Source organism: Ammodytes marinus, assembly GCF_949987685.1.
Source record: "Ammodytes marinus genome assembly, chromosome: 19".
Taxonomy (NCBI): domain Eukaryota; kingdom Metazoa; phylum Chordata; class Actinopteri; order Uranoscopiformes; family Ammodytidae; genus Ammodytes; species Ammodytes marinus.
The window spans coordinates 20,703,223-20,722,258 of NC_137223.1; the positions used below are offsets into that span (position 1 = coordinate 20,703,223).

The 19,036-nt window shown below is 42.7% G+C and overlaps 1 protein-coding gene across 5 annotated transcripts in view; it reads left to right on the forward strand.

Annotated features, from left to right (window-relative positions):
• The window catches only part of LOC307266051 (kinesin-like protein KIF13B), a 31,528-nt gene that overhangs the window by 9,219 nt on the left and 3,273 nt on the right, over positions 1–19,036 (forward strand). For 2 of the 5 annotated variants that reach the window (XM_080047943.1, XM_080047944.1), the window contains exons 9-40: positions 815–902; positions 1,036–1,170; positions 1,455–1,567; positions 1,821–1,932; positions 2,711–2,923; positions 3,028–3,138; positions 3,601–3,735; positions 3,856–3,986; positions 4,224–4,310; positions 4,919–5,124; positions 7,312–7,546; positions 7,896–8,058; positions 8,514–8,660; positions 8,978–9,127; positions 9,714–9,836; positions 9,929–10,102; positions 10,335–10,492; positions 10,671–10,803; positions 10,961–11,107; positions 11,231–11,260; positions 11,420–11,519; positions 12,256–12,382; positions 12,731–12,786; positions 12,895–13,013; positions 13,258–13,434; positions 13,574–13,666; positions 13,970–14,122; positions 14,721–14,798; positions 15,105–15,161; positions 15,467–15,563; positions 15,872–15,990; positions 18,909–18,974. In XM_080047943.1, coding sequence (XP_079904069.1) covers positions 815–902; positions 1,036–1,170; positions 1,455–1,567; positions 1,821–1,932; positions 2,711–2,923; positions 3,028–3,138; positions 3,601–3,735; positions 3,856–3,986; positions 4,224–4,310; positions 4,919–5,124; positions 7,312–7,546; positions 7,896–8,058; positions 8,514–8,660; positions 8,978–9,127; positions 9,714–9,836; positions 9,929–10,102; positions 10,335–10,492; positions 10,671–10,803; positions 10,961–11,107; positions 11,231–11,260; positions 11,420–11,519; positions 12,256–12,382; positions 12,731–12,786; positions 12,895–13,013; positions 13,258–13,434; positions 13,574–13,666; positions 13,970–14,122; positions 14,721–14,798; positions 15,105–15,161; positions 15,467–15,563; positions 15,872–15,990; positions 18,909–18,974 — 4,033 coding nt within the window. The remainder of the gene's footprint in view (positions 1–814; positions 903–1,035; positions 1,171–1,454; positions 1,568–1,820; positions 1,933–2,710; positions 2,924–3,027; positions 3,139–3,600; positions 3,736–3,855; positions 3,987–4,223; positions 4,311–4,918; positions 5,125–7,311; positions 7,547–7,895; positions 8,059–8,513; positions 8,661–8,977; positions 9,128–9,713; positions 9,837–9,928; positions 10,103–10,334; positions 10,493–10,670; positions 10,804–10,960; positions 11,108–11,230; positions 11,261–11,419; positions 11,520–12,255; positions 12,383–12,730; positions 12,787–12,894; positions 13,014–13,257; positions 13,435–13,573; positions 13,667–13,969; positions 14,123–14,720; positions 14,799–15,104; positions 15,162–15,466; positions 15,564–15,871; positions 15,991–18,908; positions 18,975–19,036) is intronic. The other 3 variants (XM_080047945.1, XM_080047946.1, XM_080047947.1) reach the window with 3 other exon arrangements.

The following is a 19,036-nucleotide window of genomic DNA, read 5'->3' on the forward strand; positions in this document are numbered from 1 at the left end:
TTACGTCTTTTATTTTGGTTATTGTTATTTTACCTTCATTGTTTATCTACTGAATGCACTATGTACAGCACTTTGGGCAGTGCAAACTGTCATAAATGTGCTTTTATAAATACATTTTACTTACTTACTTACTTATAACTCACCTAGGCCCTTTGGCACAAATCACCCCAACCACAGAATTTTGGATAATAAGCATGATGCAGCAATTTAGGGCTGACATCGTGCTAACTGTATAGACACAAAATGTAGCATACTAAAGCACTAAAACATGTGTCAAATGTTTTCAAACTTGTCTATAATTGTTCAGACACAATAATCAAAACCAAAGGCACAGTTTTTTTTTATCTTAAATGTGCTTATATCTTATTCCTTGTGTCTCCCTTCTTTACAGGATGAGTCAAATGGATGGCTCTTCTTAAATATGTGGTCACATTTCCAATTTCTTCCATGGTTTTCTAGAAACAAGGGGTGGCACAACTTCCAAAATGCACAACTTAGGCCACTCTCCCCTATAAATACATAACTACACATTTACACATTTAATTATATATTTATTTAATTATTTATTAATGTATTTATATAATTATTGATATTTTTAGTTTTGGCCTTATAAACCCTCCATAGGACAGAATTGATAATTTGAAACCCTTGAATCTTGATTTCAACATCTATTGTAATAATACGGCTGGCTGGTTTTATTATTCTGTTTACTCTGGACTCTAGCTGCCGAGTTTAATTTCTCATTTTTGCAATTGGATACGTTTGAATAGGATGGTAGGATGTGGGACTAATAACCGTCTCCTTTTCTCTGTAGAAGTCGCCAAGCACTGAGAGTGAGGGAGCACAACGTTTTCGGGCCTTATGTCGACGGCCTGTCTCGCCTGGCTGTGGCCAACTATAAGGTACCTCTTAACATCACAATATGATTTTTCAGTTTTTCCTCTGCTTTCATTACATTGTGTTGGTGGGGGAAAAACTAGTTCCTTTCATAAAGTTACGGGTAAAGACATGACATGTTGTGTTTGTTTGTGTCAGGACGTGGAGTCTCTGATGTCGGAGGGGAATAAATCTCGCACGGTGGCGGCCACAAACATGAACGAAGAGAGCAGCAGATCCCACGCTGTGTTCAACATCATCCTCACACACACACTCATGGACCTCTGCTCCGGGGTGAGGCAGCATGAGAATCCTTTTTATTAAGATAGCTATTAATACCCTCTGTCATCAACATACTATAGGTGATTATGTGTGTTGCTCTTGATTACTTGTTCTTAAACACTGATCTTTTTTTCTTTTTTCACAAATGTATATTATGAGTTATGGACTGCACATGGGCTGTTTGCTGCCCTCCATTGAATTTTTTTCGCTCTGCAATGACTGGAAAAGGTGCAGGGATTAAAAAATAAAAAATAAAATTGAATATAATGTACAGTATGTTTCTGTGTCCACTGCAGACCAGTGGAGAGAAGGTGAGCAAGCTGAGTCTGGTGGATCTGGCCGGGAGTGAGCGGGCGGCTAAGACCGGAGCCGCGGGGGAACGGCTGAAAGAAGGCAGCAACATCAATAAGTGAGTTTGCACTGCACAACACTGACAACCTTGAACGATCCAGTGGGCAGGATCTATTGACCGTTTTGATGTTTTTGGAGCCTTGTTCATCTCGACATTGTTGACACTACTCTCGCAAAACAAGCATTCCTGTGAGCTTGACTGAATTCTGATCAGCCTTCTCAGACCAACATCCCCTTGATGATCTTGTTGTTCTCAGTAACAATGTAAATCCTTCTAAATCCCTTTGGGTCCTCCCCTCCCTCCCTGCCAGGTCTCTCAGCACTCTGGGTTTAGTCATCTCGGCCTTGGCGGACCAGGGAGCCGGCAAGAACAAGAACAAGTTTGTTCCGTACAGAGACTCTGTGCTCACCTGGCTGCTCAAGGTACAAAGGACAGAACGAAGATAACAAACAGTGTTCAAAGAGACAGACGCAAACAGGACAGTGGTGTCAGTGCATGTTTAGCTTCAGATACTTTTGCTCTGCACGTCCACCTTATTTTAAAATAGTGCAATTTGTATTTTGGAAAGAAACAGAACTTTCAAGTCGCATTATTCATTTTCTGTCTTTTCATTCTTGCATTTAAAGGTCACCTATTTGGCAGAATGCACCATTTCATATTTGTATCTAGAAACCCAAACTAGTGAGAAAAAAAACAACCCTTCCTCTTTTTCCTGAAAACCTGTGATCGAAAGCCCCAATAATTTATTTCACCCCTTATGACAAAAATGGCAATGTGAGAAATATAAAGTTTTTTTTGGACACTACACCATGAACCAGTTTCTAGTGGAAGCCCAAATCACAAATTTGAACTGGAAAATTAGCATAATATTCTACAATTAGCTTTAAAAGCTTTGCTGGTTGTTTGCTTTAGCTCTGCCTAGTTGGAAAAAGGGTCTCCTTTTGCCAGCTTTGAGTCTTTGAATTGCAGTTCTTACAGTAAATCGGTCTTTATTTTAATTTAATTTGGCTCCTTGAAGCATTGTAAAAGGGTGAAGTGTAACTTTGTAATATTTGCAAAGACCCTGACTCCCCCCCTCAAACACAGCATACTCATAAAACATACGCTTTTCACACATTTCATGCTTCTTTCTCTAAACCACAGTTAAGTAGACGGTGCAGTCTTAGATATCTTTCCCACTCACTGTGTCTTGACTTGCAGGACAGCCTTGGAGGTAACAGTCGCACTGCCATGGTGGCCACCATCAGCCCCTCAGCAGACAACTATGACGAGACTCTGTCGGCCCTGCGCTACGCCGACCGGGCCAAGAGCATCGTCAACCACGCCGTGGTCAACGAAGACCCCAACGCACGCATCATCAGAGAGCTGCGGGAGGAAGTGGAGAAACTCAGGGAGCAGCTCACAGAGGCAGAGGTGCATATCGGCCCATACAAGTGTATAGAGTGAATTATGAATTTAGTAAACAACACTGTGATAATGTGGTAAGTGTAGTGTAACGTGGTTTCTGTCTCTCTCAGTCCATGAAGGCCCCCGAGCTGAAGGAGCGGCTGGAGGAGTCTGAGAAACTCATCCAGGAAATGACAGTCACCTGGGCGGAGAAACTCAGGAAGACGGAGAATATTGCACAGGTAAAACACACACACACACACACACACACACACACACACACACACACACACACACACACACACACACACACACACACACACACACACACACACACACACACACACACACACACACACACACACACACACACCCTGCATAGAGCAGAAAGTTCTTATTTTATCTTGCTATACTTCGACAGAACTTATTTTACTTTTAACCTAATTCACTATGTCTTGAACTTAAACAAGTACGCTCAATAGCTTCCTTTAATTAAACTGAGTCTGTTTCAATAGATATTTTTTTGCTGTTCATTCTGTGTGGCTCCTTTTCAAGTGTAATTGAAGTCAGTTTTACTCTCTATGGAGGTTATTCTCACAATAGACTCAGCTCCTTCTCACTTCACCTTTCTTTCATTGAGCAGCTCATAGCATTGAATCACTAATTGTATTGAGTATGGTGTGTTTTTCACATCCTCTTTGTAGGAGCGTCAGAGGCAGTTGGAGAGCCTGGGCATATCTCTGCAGTCTTCTGGAATCAGAGTGGTGGACGACAAGTGTTTCCTGGTCAACCTGAATGCCGACCCTGCTCTTAATGAGCTGCTGGTTTACTATCTGAAGGTAACACACACACACACACACACACACCCACACCCACACCACACCACACCACACGCACTACACCAATGTTTGCAGTACACATACAATCTTATTGACTTGTGACCTGTCCTCTGTGTCCAGGAGCATACGCGTGTGGGCTCAGCCAACTCTCAGGACATCCAGCTGTGTGGGATGGCCATCCAGGCCGAGCACTGTGTCATCAACATCACAGAGAGCAACGGAGTGGTGCTGAGTCCTCACCGCAACGCTCGGTATGAGCTCAGTCCGTTGATGACTTTAAATCGCTGCTTAAAACTCACCTCTTATGACCTGGCTTTAAATACAAGTTTAGATTTGATTATGCAATTTATTGTGTGAATATGAGAATGAACAAAGATATTAGTCAACAACTTGCATTAACCAAGGAAAGTGACGAGGACCTGTGTAACTGTATTTCCATCATGTAGAGTGACTGCAGTATCATCTCATATGTTGTTTCCCTCCTGTAGAACCTGTGTGAACGGTGCTGTGGTCACCAGTCCGGTCCAGCTTCATCACGGGGACAGAATCCTTTGGGGAAACAACCACTTCTTCAGGTCGGTTTCACACTACAGAGTTTTCTACGAATTTACAACAGAAGAGAAGGAAAAATAAAAGTGCATTTTCTTATTTCGCCCCCATGAGGAATGCTCAGTAATGACACACTGTCGGTGCATCTACATAAGGCAAGCCTTTGGTGATCATGGATTTTATACCTTCTGCTGTACGTGCCAGTTTTTTCTTAGCAGTAGAACCAACAACTGAAACATTTCTCGAGATTTTTTTTCTGAGCTCCTGCGCCAGTGTCTTGGGGGGCAACACCAGTTTGTCAACGCTGCCGTACTGATAAATATAGAGAGTTTTGTGGAGCCGATCAAGCTTGTGAACTCGTTTGGCGATTGTCTTTAATGTTACCATCAACCACTTCTATGAAAAAGTTATGCGCTATAGTTTTTAAATATCTGTGATTTAAATAATAGAATTATACACTTAGAGATAATCCATATCAGTTTGGTGTTTCATTTTTAACACAGTCATGTTGCGATGACATTTATTGACATTTGATCACAAACTCTTCATTGTGTTTCTTCCTACTGTCGCACACACTTCCTCTATTCTTGCGCTTCACTCTCTCACACACGTCCTCTGTCCCTCACACACACAGGATCAACCTGCCCAGACATATGGCTCACACGGGGGCCGAGGAAGAGGAGGGCACCGCTGCTGCTGCTGCTGCTAACATGAAGCTGTGTGTGAGCAGCGAGCGGCTGGAGGTGGACTGTGACGCCTCCAGCGACGTGTCCAGCGAGCTGAGCTTCGGCTACGAGTTTGCCCAGGCCGAGGTCATGATGAAGGGCATGGGAAACAACGGTGAGTCCCACTGAGATAGTAAACATTGATAAAGGTATGATCAGTCAAGAAACAAGAGGATCCTTTTTCTGTTTACTTAATATGGTGCTGTAAAATACATGCTAGTGAGGTTTAGACCACGTCTTTAGTTTGGCTGTTGCGGTAAATAAAGTGACGGCGCATTAGTCAGCATTTTTTTTTTACTTGTAACTGCTAAGCACTTATTGTGTCATAAGAACTGAAATAAGATGAAATAAAAATTATTAAATCTTAAAGTTATTAAAATGTGTACAGATAAGTAGTCTAGGATACTTTAGACTTCAAATTAAAATTTAAATGTTGGTTGGGTTGTCCTTTCCAGCACCTGTTATGTCGTTCTTTTGAACATTTTGAAAACACATATTACAGACTGACAGATATGATAAACACGGTGAGTGTTTAGTTTGGGTTTGCATGGCCCATGCTGTATATTTTCCGGCCTTTACTCAGAAAAACGGCGTTGGTAGTGGGTTGATGAAAGAAGACGCAGTTTGAGGCAGATGAGGAGGTCTCAGGAACAATTATTTTATTTAATACAACAAAACTCATCCTGCAGTCAAAACGAAGCCAATAAAAAGTTAAAGTGTTTGTAGCCAAAAAACTAATAGAGGTACATGCATAAAACAAAAAGCTATGAAGAGTTCCTGTATACTAAAAGACCTGTCTCTTCCTGAAATGTGGTGGCTTTTAATCTGCAAATCTAAGTGAGTTGATTGGTCCATAGGTCAGTAAGCTCCACCTCGCCTAACTCCTGATTGGTGGACCCTAACTAGCTCTGACCTACACTGGACAGAGGACATCTGGGGTAATCATCCCCTGAAGGTACTATGCCATTTGGGGCCAGGAAGTCTGATTCAGTAACTTTAGGACAATCCTTTTAGCCAGGGGCCAATAAACTTTAGATCTTCACCAAACTGTCCTAAATTGCCCATACAAGACAGTCACCCCGGAAGCCTCCCTTTTGTGTGCATGCTGAGTAACCTACAGAAATCTCACCTATGGCTTCCCCCACTAAGCAATACACATTCCCCTCCTGGGCCCTGCAGGATGAGACCAACTCTGTGTCGTGTCCTCCTGAAGCAGTGTACCTTAATATAAAATGTTTAGTAACATAATACACTACACCCAAAAATACTCCACATGGGAGTGGAAGTGTGTAAACGGGGAGTATCAACCTCATGTTTGTCTGACCCCTCCCCCCTATACTTCATGTCTATCTGTGGGACTTGTCATTGAAAGTGGTCATGAAGGTCACAAATTACTAAAGGATAATAACTACTAAAAACACAACTCCAGTGTGTGGTCATGGTAATAAAAAGACATGTGGCTCATTGATGTGTTTTTAACAACAATGGACAGAGCTCACATGGGACAGAGGAAGAAGATAAACCAGGCTTAGGAAACACACGCGATGGCTGGTAACAGGATTAGGCCATTGTTTGATTTGGTCTTTTTTTGGCATTACTAAAAATAGAAACAAACGTTTTGGATTAACTAGGCCAGTTTTAACAGTGTTATCACTGCACGACATGTCTCTCTAGTTATTCCAAACAGCTTGTGCTGTGTAATGAGTCCAACGTGGGTCCACAAGCCCATAATGTTCCACTATGTTGTGGTTGTATTGTGTACAGCCTGCACTGCTCTGACAGATGACTCAGCTTGTTATAACAGAGGTACATGAGGCAAATATTAGAATTTTTGGGCCAACAATGAGTGCAGTTCTGTGAAGCAGCTCTACTCTAGGTTATGTGGGGGTCACTAAACAATGGTAGGATGTAGAGGTTTTTATAGGTGCAATTCTATTCTTTAGATGTGAGATAATTATGAAGTAGTAACTTTAAAAATACAGATGCAAGGATGTAAGTAGTTCAGTTATGTGTTTGTCTTTATAACCATATCCCAAAAATGAAAGGAAATGGACATAAGGCTGAGAGACACTGCTTTTGGTAGAACAACTCCATTACACTCTTGGCTTTGTACAACTCTTCTGTTAATCTTTACATTTCTTTCCACATACACTCACAGACCGATGTCAGTAGCTGCCATGAAAAACCGACCCTGCACTCCAGTGGACGACCGCCCTACCCACTTTGCCACTGCCAAAAAAAAATAAAAAATCTATTCGCTAACTCTTCCACCCTGTTGCCCCTCCCCTCCACTCCTCTCCAGACCCCTTACAGTCGGTGCTGCAGACCCTGGAGCGGCAGCATGAGGAGGAGAAGCGCTGTGCCCTGGAGCGCCAGAGGCAGATGTATGAGCAGGAGCTGCAGCAGCTCAGACAGAGGCTCACCCCAGAGAAACCCTCTCACCACCTGGACCCATCAGGCCCGCTGCCAGGCTCCGCCTCCGCCGCCGTCCCAACGCCAAGCTCACACAAACGCATGAGACGCTGGAGCGAGGACAGGTGAGCCCCAACCAAATCCAGTGTTAATACACAGCCTAGGCTCTGAAAACGGGTATACTGCTAGCTACAGTGGGTGGTTGTTTACATACCACTTTACAGAGCCTAGGCTATGTATTAACACCTGATTTTTCGATTCTGGAATCTCTGACTCAACATTTAATGTGGGTGGTTGTTTGATGTATTTTATGTTCTTTGCTTGCTATGACCTAAAGTATTTATGTTTTTAATATGAGTGTTTTTATTTTTATTTTTTACAGTGTATTGGGACAATGCTGCATGGTGATTCTGCAGGCGATATGATTGATTGGTAGATGCTTTGTAAAACGTGTGTGTGTATTTTTTGTCTCAGGGAAGCGATGATGACTCGCACCCTGCGGCGTCTGAAGGAGCAGATCGTGCGGGCCAACCTGCTGGCCCAGGAGGCCGGCTTCATCGCAGAGGAGCTGAGCAAGAGGACAGAGTACCTGGTCACTCTGCAGATACCTGCCACCAACCTGGACGCTAACAGGAAGGTAAGGGTGTGAGAGTGACATGTTGTAAGAAAAGCCATTTTAATGAGACGTTAACACCAGTGCGACCAAAGATCAAGAGATGTAAGCTTTGTCTTTTATTGACACACTTTAGATGGGACTTTTGGAAGCAAGTTTATATTGTCTTGAAAAAAATTGAGACAGCTGTACGTTCCCTTTTTGACAATTTGGCTCCATATAATGAATTGGCTTTTATCAGTAGTTAAAACCCATGGATGTACAGATGTAGATTACTTTGAAACAGAAGAAAACATGATGATGGCAATGAAGATAACTTGCCCGTGATTAAAACTTTAAAAAAATCTTTGTGCTGCCAGAGTATAGTTTGGGAAACGGTTGGCAGTTATATAAGAGATACACTGTTTGTGTTCTTTCTGGCTTGTCAGGCCACCATTGAATAAACATCAATTTACTCTGTCTCTCTCCCCTCCACATAGCGTGATGTAGTGCTGAGCGAGCCAGCCATCCAGGTGCGTCGTAAAGGCAAAGGGAAGCAGATCTGGGCTCTGGAGAAGATGGAGAACAGGCTAGTGGACATGAGGGAGCTCTACCAGGAGTGGAAGGACTTTGACGAAGACAACCCCGTGAGTGGCTGGAGACGAGGGGCCTGTTTGACACATATGAATTATATTGTAGATATGACAGTTGATTTTTTTTTTCTCAAAATGCATCTGCTTGTTTTCATGCATGCGAATTTGAATCACTGATTGATTGAATGCTAAAAAGAAAGGACACAAAATAGGCAGAATAAACAATATGAAACAGAGAATATGCAGATTAAGCATCTCTAAATTAGTGTAAGGTAGATCATTTGAGATCACACCGGGAGTTAAGGCAGACCCTATAAAGTAATACAATTTCTGATTTCTTTATCATTCTGCTTCTTGTCTCTGTCACCCAGGTGATGCGTTCCTACTTCAAACGAGCCGACCCGTTCTTTGACGAACAGGAGAACCACAGTCTGATCGGCGTGGCCAACGTCTTCCTGGCCTGTCTGTTCTACGACGTCAAGCTGCAGTATGCCGTGCCCATCATCAACCAGAAGGGAGAGGTAGGAGCAGCACCTAATGGTGGGGGTCACAATATGGAGAATGCTTGTTGTCGGAATCACTTTAAAAGAGGGTGAATATTGAATCCGCGGGGTGTGTACATCTGCAATTGTAACTGCAACCAAAACGTTTGCAATATCAAATTAAAAATTGTATATAGTCAGTGTTCTGTTGGCAGCTTGTTTCTGCTGCCTCCAAGTGGCCAAATGATTTATCAATGCAGGTCTTTGAAGGATTTTAAAAGATGGAATTTTGGAGACCAAAACAACTAGAAGCCAAAGCCAAACGGTTATCTTAATCTCTATTGATGCAAGTTTAAGATGACAAAATGGAAGAAGTAAAGACAAATGGTCACAGAGCACCAAGTCATGTTTCAAAATGACTTATTTGCTTGTTACATCTGAAGGGTTATTAGATATTCATTTATTACAATTATTTTATGATTGATTGATTGATTGATTGATTGATTGATTGATTGATTGATTGATTGATTGATTGATTGACTTAACTTATTGGGTCAATTGGGGGTGTGTGTGTGTGTGTGTGTGTGTGTGTGTGTGTGTGTGTCTGTCTGTCTTTCTGTGTCAGGTGGAAGGTCGGCTGCATGTGGAGTTGTGGCGGGGAACAGACGGCTCTGAGGGTCCTGGACACTCTGACACGCAGCACAGCAACACCAATGGAGATCCACAGGAGCGCAAGCTGGACTGTGTGGTGAGAACATGTGAATGTACAACAGCTCTGTTTACTCATGGGGTTTAGCTTAGGCGTGTAGCTGATGTATGTCCTGGTCTCCTCTCCCGCAGGTGAAGATCCTCCAGGCCAACGGTCTGCCTCGCCACCTGTCAAACTTTGTCTTCTGTCAGTATCACTTCTGGGGCCAGGAGGAGCCGGTGTTCATCGCTCCAGAGGTCGACCCCTCCAGCTCCTCCTCCGAGTCCAGAGACCCCCAGTGCACTGTGGTGTTTGACAGCGCCAAGGTAACACACACACACACACACAAACACACACACACACACACACACACACACACACACACACACACACACACACACACACACACACACACACACACACACACACACACACACACTTATTTACTCCCTTCAACAAGGACATAACCAAATAAGCCCACATACATAAACAACAATAAAGGGGATTCACTGGCATGAGAGTGACGTCAAATCCTGTCTTGTTTAAATGACTCTTCAGGAGCTGTCTGTGCCAGTGTCGGAGGACTTTGTGGAGTTTTTGGCGGATGGCGCGGTGGCCATCGAGGTGTACGGCCACAAACAGGCCAACCATCGCAGGAACCTGGCTCTGTGGGACCTCGGGGTGATTCAAGCCAAGACCAGATCCCTCAGGGAAAGGTGCAGTGACATCCAAACACTAAGTCGAAGGGACGAAATAAAATAATAGGAATGAAAAGAGTTATGCTCTGACTTCAATTCCTCGCAATAGAAGCGTTAACGCTGACAGCCCCAGTTATAATATGTAAAGTCAAATCATTTTGATGTGAAGCCCTGATGGTGAAGTGTGTCCCTGCAGGTGGAGTGAAGTGACGCGGAGGCTGGAGTTGTGGGTTCAGCTGATGGAGCTGAACGAGGCCGGAGACTTCACCGCCGTGGAGGTTCTCCCCGCCAGAGACGTTCGCACGGGGGGAGTCTTTCAGCTCAGACAGGTAGCATGGATCTCTGTTTGTTCGTACATACTGTATAGAAAAGTATTTCATGAATGTGATATTTTTTCCATGTATGGGGGCTACCATTGCTGCAACCTGCCTTGTCCATCCAAACCTAGCTTCTCATGTCATTCTGCCCCCCCCCCCCCCCCCCCAGGGTCAGTCCCGTCGTGTGCGGGTGGAGTTGCGTCCGGTAGCAGACTCTGGCACTATGCCTCTGATCGCCGCCTCCATCCTCTCTGTGTCCATTGGAGACGTCAAGATCCGACAAGCGCGTCCCTCCAAGGGCAACGAATCGCAATGGGTGAGGAGGATAAAATCTCATTTGCATTTTGTCCTGATACTAAACTTTTGACGACTCAAATAGCACCATATGAATCTACTTTTTGATTCCATTTCTCTCTTTTAAATTTCTTTACATTTACAGGCTGGGGATGAAGACATGGACAGCTACCAAGTAAGTACAAATATTAATGGTCAAAAGATGCATCATAGTTTTGCTTATAAGGGAGAAAAGCTAAAATGTGGGAGTCTTTCTCTTATGCGAACAGTGCAATCAATTGTTTGTTTCTGTACAACTGTGCGTGTGTGTCTGTGTGTGTGTGTGCGTGTGTAGGAGGTAGACCTGGAGAGGTTGAGGGAGCAGTGGCTGCTCACGCTCACTCAGAGACAGGAGTATCTGGACCAGCACCTACAGAAGATAGTTAGCAAACCAGGTGAGGCTTTGGAACACACACGGAACACACACACACACAAAAACAAGAAAATTAAAGAAAAAAAGATTGATAATCAGCATGTAATTTCCTCTCACTTCAGCAACTCTTAAAGAAAACCTCATTCTTCACCTCCTCCCTTCTTCTATTCTGTTTATTAAAAGGTGTTCACCTCCAAGTGTGTCATCTTACAGCAATTCACTTGTCATAACCTAAGTGGCAGCGATGTACAATTTGTCGTGTCATCACCATTAATATAATGAGACAACCAAGCAAATGTATATTGTCTCTCAGCACTTCCAACAGGACTGCTGTGTTGATGAATGGGAAGCAACCCATGTAATTATTAAATAAGGTTTAGCTGACAGAGATTATACACATTGAGCCCCTGATGTTCACAGACTGTCACCCTGACTCTTTCACTTAGATTTGAGATTTGAAGGGCCACAGCTGCAGGTTGTCAGAATCAGTAGGTAGTTACATTATACTATATTCAGTATGGAATAGGGTTGGGGAATAATGATATGGCAGGCTGCGGAGTATCCAAAGTTTAAAATCAGATATAAAATAATAGAATAATGAATACTTATAAAAAAAATGTGTCACATTCGTTAAATGTTATCCATGACTGATCATAAGTGTATGTTTTTGTTTATGCATTAATATACAGTATATATATTTTTTTTAGCTTCCTTGTTTTATTCGTTTGTTAACCTGTGTGCTGTGTATGTGCTTGTAGATAAGTCAGAGGACGATGTGGAACGGGAGTCCCAGCTGCTGGAGTGTCGTCTGACGCTGACCGAAGAACGCAACGCTGTCCTGGTGCCGTCCGCCGGCAGTGGCATCCCTGGAGCTCCGGTCGAGAGGTGTGTGTGTGTTTGTGTTTTTGTGTGTGTGTGTGTGTGGTCAACTACCTCCACCTGTGATAAGAACTGGGGTATGTGGGGGTGGGCAGTTAGATTCAGGGACTATCAGAGCAGACTGCACTTTTTGGAAGGCGGGGCTTAAACAGACAGGTTCTAAAATGGAGTGTTTCAGACAGAAGCTTAAAAGAGGAGAATTAGCCATGGCACTGTGAGAAATCAAAAAAAAAAAGTTGACACTACACCATGAAAACCGCTTCTTGTAAAAACCCAAACTACAATTCTTAACCTGAAAATGAGCCTTATATGTTCCCTTTAAGCCAGTGTGCTGACAGTGCTGTTTCTCCACAGAGTTCCTGTCTCTGGAATGGAAACACACATCCCTGTCCTGTACCTGGATCTCAGCGGTATGTTGCTCCTCATGCTACACATATTGTGCTCATTATTTTGCCAAATACTTTGGATAACTCTTGACCCTGTTTTCTTACTGTGGTAATATCATTGCCCCCCTCCAGCTGATGACTTCCAGTCCAGCCTCTCTGCCCCGTTGGCCGGGGGTCTGGATGCCTTACTCAGCGGGGAGGAGGACGACGACTTCTTTGACCTTCAGATTGTTAAACACTACGAGCCAGAGGTACGGTGTCCCAAATGTACCAAATCAAATTAAAGTTTAATTATATAGTACTTTTCATACACGAAAAAGTTAAACGATTGCTTTACATAATAAAGAAGAAAAAAAAAACAGCCATATCTCATAGCTGTAAAAATCAATTAAATCATTTTAAAATCAATCATCACCCAGTTTAGAGATGGCAGAGATGGCAGAAGGAGGGAATCTTTTAGCCATTCATTTTCCGTTTCTCTTTGATGTGCCCCAGGTGAAGGTAGAGGCTTCCTGGGACTCCACGGTCCACGATTGCCCCCAGCTGAGTCGTGTGACGACAGCCGACCAGAGGGTCTACCTGACCGTCAGCACGGTGGTTCAGCTCAGCCACCCCGCAGACATGCAGGTGGTGCTCCGCAAACGCATCTGTGTCAACGTCACAGGGAGACAGGTAGGTGGCCCAAAGGCATGATGGGTATAGGAGCAAACTGACAGTCACATGTTTGTATTAGTGGAAGTCTGATTATGTAAGGGTGAAAGCAGAAATACGTTGATTGGAGAATATGTGTTTGTGTGTGTTGGCGTGGCAGGGTTTTGCTCAGAGTCTGCTGAAGAGGATGTCTCAGCGCAGCACCATCCCCGGCTGTGGAGTCACCTTTGAGATTGTCTCCAACATCCCAGGGGTGAGTACAGGACCAAAGTTATTACTAAGAAAGACAACAACATAAACTGTATTCTCTCCATTAGAGGAATTAATGAACAGTCAGTCTAAAGTCTATAACTGTAAATGTATAAAACTGGAAGGAAATAAAAGAAGCAATTATACACTTATTAAAACATACTTATGTATAATATAATAATATATGTATAATATTATATTCCATTTATTGTGTGTTCTGAAAATTGCCAATACATTCTGCACACTGCACCTTTTAAGTAGTGCCCACCCTGCTGCTCCCTTACATTGCGTCTGCCTGCCCACACAGGACATCCACGGTCCAGAGGACAGGGAGATGTTGGCGCGTCTGGCAGCCAGCACCGAGAACGACCAATCGGCTGACAGCGAGGCCGCCATAGAGAAATACCTGCGCAGTGTGCTAGCAGTGGAGAACATCCTCACCCTGGACAGACTCAGACAGGTTAGGGAAATGGAGTCCTTCATGATCACACCTGAGATGTGTATCCCCCCCTAACTCAAAACCCTCTCTGTAGTTCTGATAAGAATCTCAATACATTAAAAGCCCATTAAGTGACTTGGTATTCAGCATCATTTAATTCAGTCAGCGTTCCTCAATGTGATTGATGTTTCACTGAAGCATGAGCACATTAAATCCTCATTGTCTTTTTCTCTCTTTATGCACTTTTGGAAAATGTCAACAAGAGCCAGAATTGGAAGCGTTTTCTATCCTGCCAAAGAAGAAGAAAAAAAAAACCACAACCAAACAAATGGGCTAATTAATTCCATAATGTAATGCAACCCAAATAGAGACACGAAGTGACAGTTTCATTAAATCACACAATGAGTTATTCTTATCAAACGTGTGTGTGTGTGTGTGTGTGTGTGTGTGTGTGTGTGTGTGTGTGTGTGTGTGTGTGTGTGTGTGTGTGTGTGTGTGTGTGTGTGTGTGTGTGTGTGTGTGTGTGTGTGTGTGTGTGTGTGTGTGTGTGTGTGTGTGTGTGTGTGTGTGTGTGTGTGTGTGTGTGTGTGTGTGTGTGTGTGTGTGTGTGTGCGTGCAGGAGGTGGCTGTGAGGGAACAGCTGGCAGTGAGAGGGAAAGCTCCCAGACGTTGCCTTAGTTCTCCGAATATGAACAGGGTAAGTTCAATAAATTTTTTCCTCTTTTAATGACCCAAACATAAAATGAATAGTTCAGGTGTTTGGACATTATGTGCTTATGACTTAAGTTATACAAACTAAAACATTCCTTACATCACCTACATGAACTAACCCCACTTAACTGAACTGGTGTGTTCTCGTGACTTTTTAACTACAGCTAATCACAAGATAGTGTATTATTCTTGGCTTGTTTCATGTTCTGGGGTCCGTTCCTTCTACATGTGTCATTGGTGTTAACCCGTTCTCACTAACACTCTGGCTCTAACCTTCTAACCTTTGACCCAGCTGTCAGCCAGCAGCTTTGATCTCTACTGCTCCACTCATAAGCTCAATGACTTCAAGGTGAGGCTCAGAAATCAAGTCTACTAATCTTCCTTAATTATATCTATGTTTTTTTTTTCAATCATTTCTCAGTCTTACAGTAATATTTTTTCAAATACATTTTCTGTTGTCATTTCCTATTACCGGTACTTTTTTTGGAAGATTGTCCCCATAATATGAATTATAAAGGCGGAATACTAACACCTTTTTGTTGCTGGTTCAACAGCAGGGCGTAAAATCCTTCTGCATTTTTAAACTTGGATTATTTTTAAAGGTCACCTATTATGCAAAATGCACTTTTTTCACTTTTTTGTCTTTGTGTGCAGGGCTGGGACAGCCACCAGGACCTGTCTGTGGTGGTGCCTCCTCCGTCCAGACGCACAATGCCCAGCTCCATATCCCAGAACCTCACCCCAGAGACAGGTAGGACTGATCAAAACCTTTAACTTCTAATGGATTCTTTCTCTTTCTGACTTTGAATGGTCTTTCTTTATTCTGCTGCCTCTGTTGTCTTCAGCTCTCTTTTTGCTGTAGCCAATGGCCAACTATATCCGTCTGAATCTGGCACTTGTTTTCATCTTTGCCAACACACTTCTCAACATTCCCCGCCCTCCCTGAAACACTAACTTAATCTTTTCCTGCATTCTTTCTTCCTCCTGCCCTTGTATTCTCAATTTCATCCCCTGCAACCTCCTTTTTCTTCTTCTGCCTTTTTCCGTTGCCTCCTTCAGCGCATTCAGGCTTTGCTGCGTCTTATCTCCCCCCAGTGAAGGCAGTGCCCAAGCTGCTCAAGTCCCTGCTTCCTGGTGGGAAGGAAGATAGCAGAGACCAGACACCTGTCCATCCGCAGGTATATACACTCAGTCACTCACTCAGTCACTCAGTCAGTCAGCTCTGGATTTTACCCTTGCATTCTGCTCGCTGTCTTATCGGGGATATAAAGTTCATATGCATCGCTGGATCTTAATATCCCCCTAATCTACTCATCAGCAGCTTGTCCCAGTTCTTCTGTTGCCATGGTAACGGAGCTTGTGTAGATGGAAACACACATTTAATAAAGAGTGTATGATTGCCTCAGTCAGAGCTTTAAGTGGTTTGAAAGAGTCGAGATGATAAACTTCATCACAGGCGAGGACAAAAAAGTGTTCTATATTGTCGACCTCATCGTTTTGTGAGGGTTTTGATGCAGGACTATTTCTCAAAAACACGTTTGCCAAATTCACCAAACGTTTTCATATATATCTTACCTTTTTTTTCATTTACAATCCATGGACCATTCAATACTAAAAATACAACTTTACAAAGCACTAACTTAATGAATGAGTAAATACTCACAACCATAGGGGTTGTATAATTGCAAAGGTTGGTCATGCAAAGGTTTGTCTCTAGTGTCCTTCAACCTTGTTTAAGTGCACTGTGCAATACTGAATTGCAGGAGTAAAAAGCCTCTTCAAAGCCTCTTTTGGTTAAGCTATGAACATGGACCTTTTTGAAAGCTCTGCAACTGACTTGCTATGTTGCTGTGCATAGATGAGTGTTAGTTAGTCAAAAAACAGTTCCCTAACACAAAAGTGTGAAAATGTTGCTGGCGGCTACATTTGCAGCTTTTACTGTTGATAAATGTAGGCCTAGTACTAACGGTGTAAATGAATACCACTCATTGTTGAGTGTTGGTCTGGTTTTTACAGTTTACATGTTCCAGTAAACACAATTACATATCATTGTTATTATCAGTGTTTTTCCTTGGAATGTGTCAATATTTAATTACCAATTCCAGGAAAAACTAGAACTGCTTAATCCGAGTCAAAACATTCTCATGGGGTTAATACAAAGCCACTCAAACTCTTCGCAGATTCCTAATGAAATTGGTCGTCTCCCAAGTGATTGACATTGCTGGATACATTGGTACTGAGACAGGAGCCCACTGTGTGTGTAGAGGAAGGTTTATTATGAGCAGGTGAACCACACTCCTTCACCACCTCCTCCTTATCCACTGATCTCCAATCATGTGCCATCCAGACCCAGGAGTCTGTAGCTTTTCACTGCAGCCAAACACTTCAAACACTACAGCATCTGATTTGACTGATTAGCACCTTGAGCAGCGCAGGGTAGCTAATCAGGGAAATGGTGCGCCGTTAGAGGGAGCCTGTGGAAATGCCTTGTTGGTTGGCATTTTAAAGCCATCGATCTAATTGGGGCTTCCATCCACATCGCCAGCCAACAGAGGTTTAGAAAAAAGGTCAACACGCAAACAAATGCCTAGAGTTTTGTAAATGTTAGCAGGCTGTTGACGCAAATTGAATGAGTAATTAACTGTAGCCCCCGCCCGATCCCAACATCAGTATCATAGGGCAGGTTTCATTTGTAAACAGGATTCGTAAAGCAAAGTTCTAAATGTCTGATTAAATTAAATGTGATATTTTGACCTGGTCAATTCGGTTAATACACTTGGCAACGTAGGCGAAAACTTTTTGTAGGATTTGTTAAAAATGAGAAAATATTTCATTCCCACTGACCTGAAAGACCTTGACTCATTTTGACCAGTTAAGTAACTATGATGACTTGCAATGTGACATGAACTTTCAGTGCAGGACTTGTATCTTGTGTTGGACATGCTAGGTTTTCGAGTGCTAGATACTCTTGTGCACTTCACGTGCTGTGTTGACTTACAGGTTAACTGTCCTGAGCCAGAGAGAGACAGGATAGCTGTGTTTGACCTGTTCTCTGACGGTAGACAGATTGTCCATGTAGGTTGTCGTCCCACTCGGAGCACAAAGAGAATCAAAATCAAACCACTTCCTTTTGATCAGCAAGTGTTATAAAGAATGACATTTAAATTCCTTCTGTGATATGTGGGCTGATGTCAGGGCTGCATGAGAGTCAAACAATCATACTGATTAATATTCCTTGGATGTGTATTAATCACACAGTTGAACAATTGTCTAATTTAAAAAACTAAATTATCTCAAAATATACGATGTCATAAAAAAAGGTCTATTTCTCTTTGAAGAAAAATATGAAGAAGCAAATCGCAATATACAGTAATCAGCTGAGAGGCTGACGCATCATATTAAGTCTTAAAGAGTTAACTAGAATACTGAATAGGGATAAATGATTATGGGTGCAGTTATAATTACGGTGCAATTATCCTGATTGTTTTAGCACTTTGTCCTGATTGTCTGTCTGAGTGATCTGGTAAACAAATATTTTCATTGCACTTTCTGAATCTCATGCCAACATGACTTGACTGCCAATCACTGTGATACATTTTAATATTTTTCTCCTTTCTAATATTAATGCACTACTTACTACTTAATACACAATAACAACAAATGGCTGTGTGGACCCAATGTATTGTAACAGATGGCCAGCTGGCCTAGTTAGTTATCCTAGTTTAATATTATGTGAGGCTGCTAAAGAGAGCAGTACAGTATGATGTTCAGCCTACGGTATCTTGTCATCTTGTTAGAATCGTAGATTAACTTTCTCCCCACAGGCTGTGTCGTACTGTCATGCTGAAATCCTGAGCTTTATAATTCCCTCACAGTAGCTAATCACAATTTCACGCACACACTATAAGGAACAGGTTTGGAAGTCTACAGGCTCATATTAAGATCTAATCTCTCAGTTAGACCGGATTGAAATGACACCGACTTTCTCACGACTACATCTTCAAAATCAGTTTGTCAATCTTAAATGAGCTAATTAGCACTGAAAGGATGTTTTTATTTCAAATGTCATTAACTGTACATTTCCTTCCAATTGCAGAGTTTGCCTCGCATCATGGTGCAGTCGGCCAGTGTTGAAGAGGGCATAAGCAAACATCAGAAGCCAGTAAGTTCCCCAAAACAAGATGGTGTTAGATTTATTTATTAACTATTTTTGTGGTATGGTGT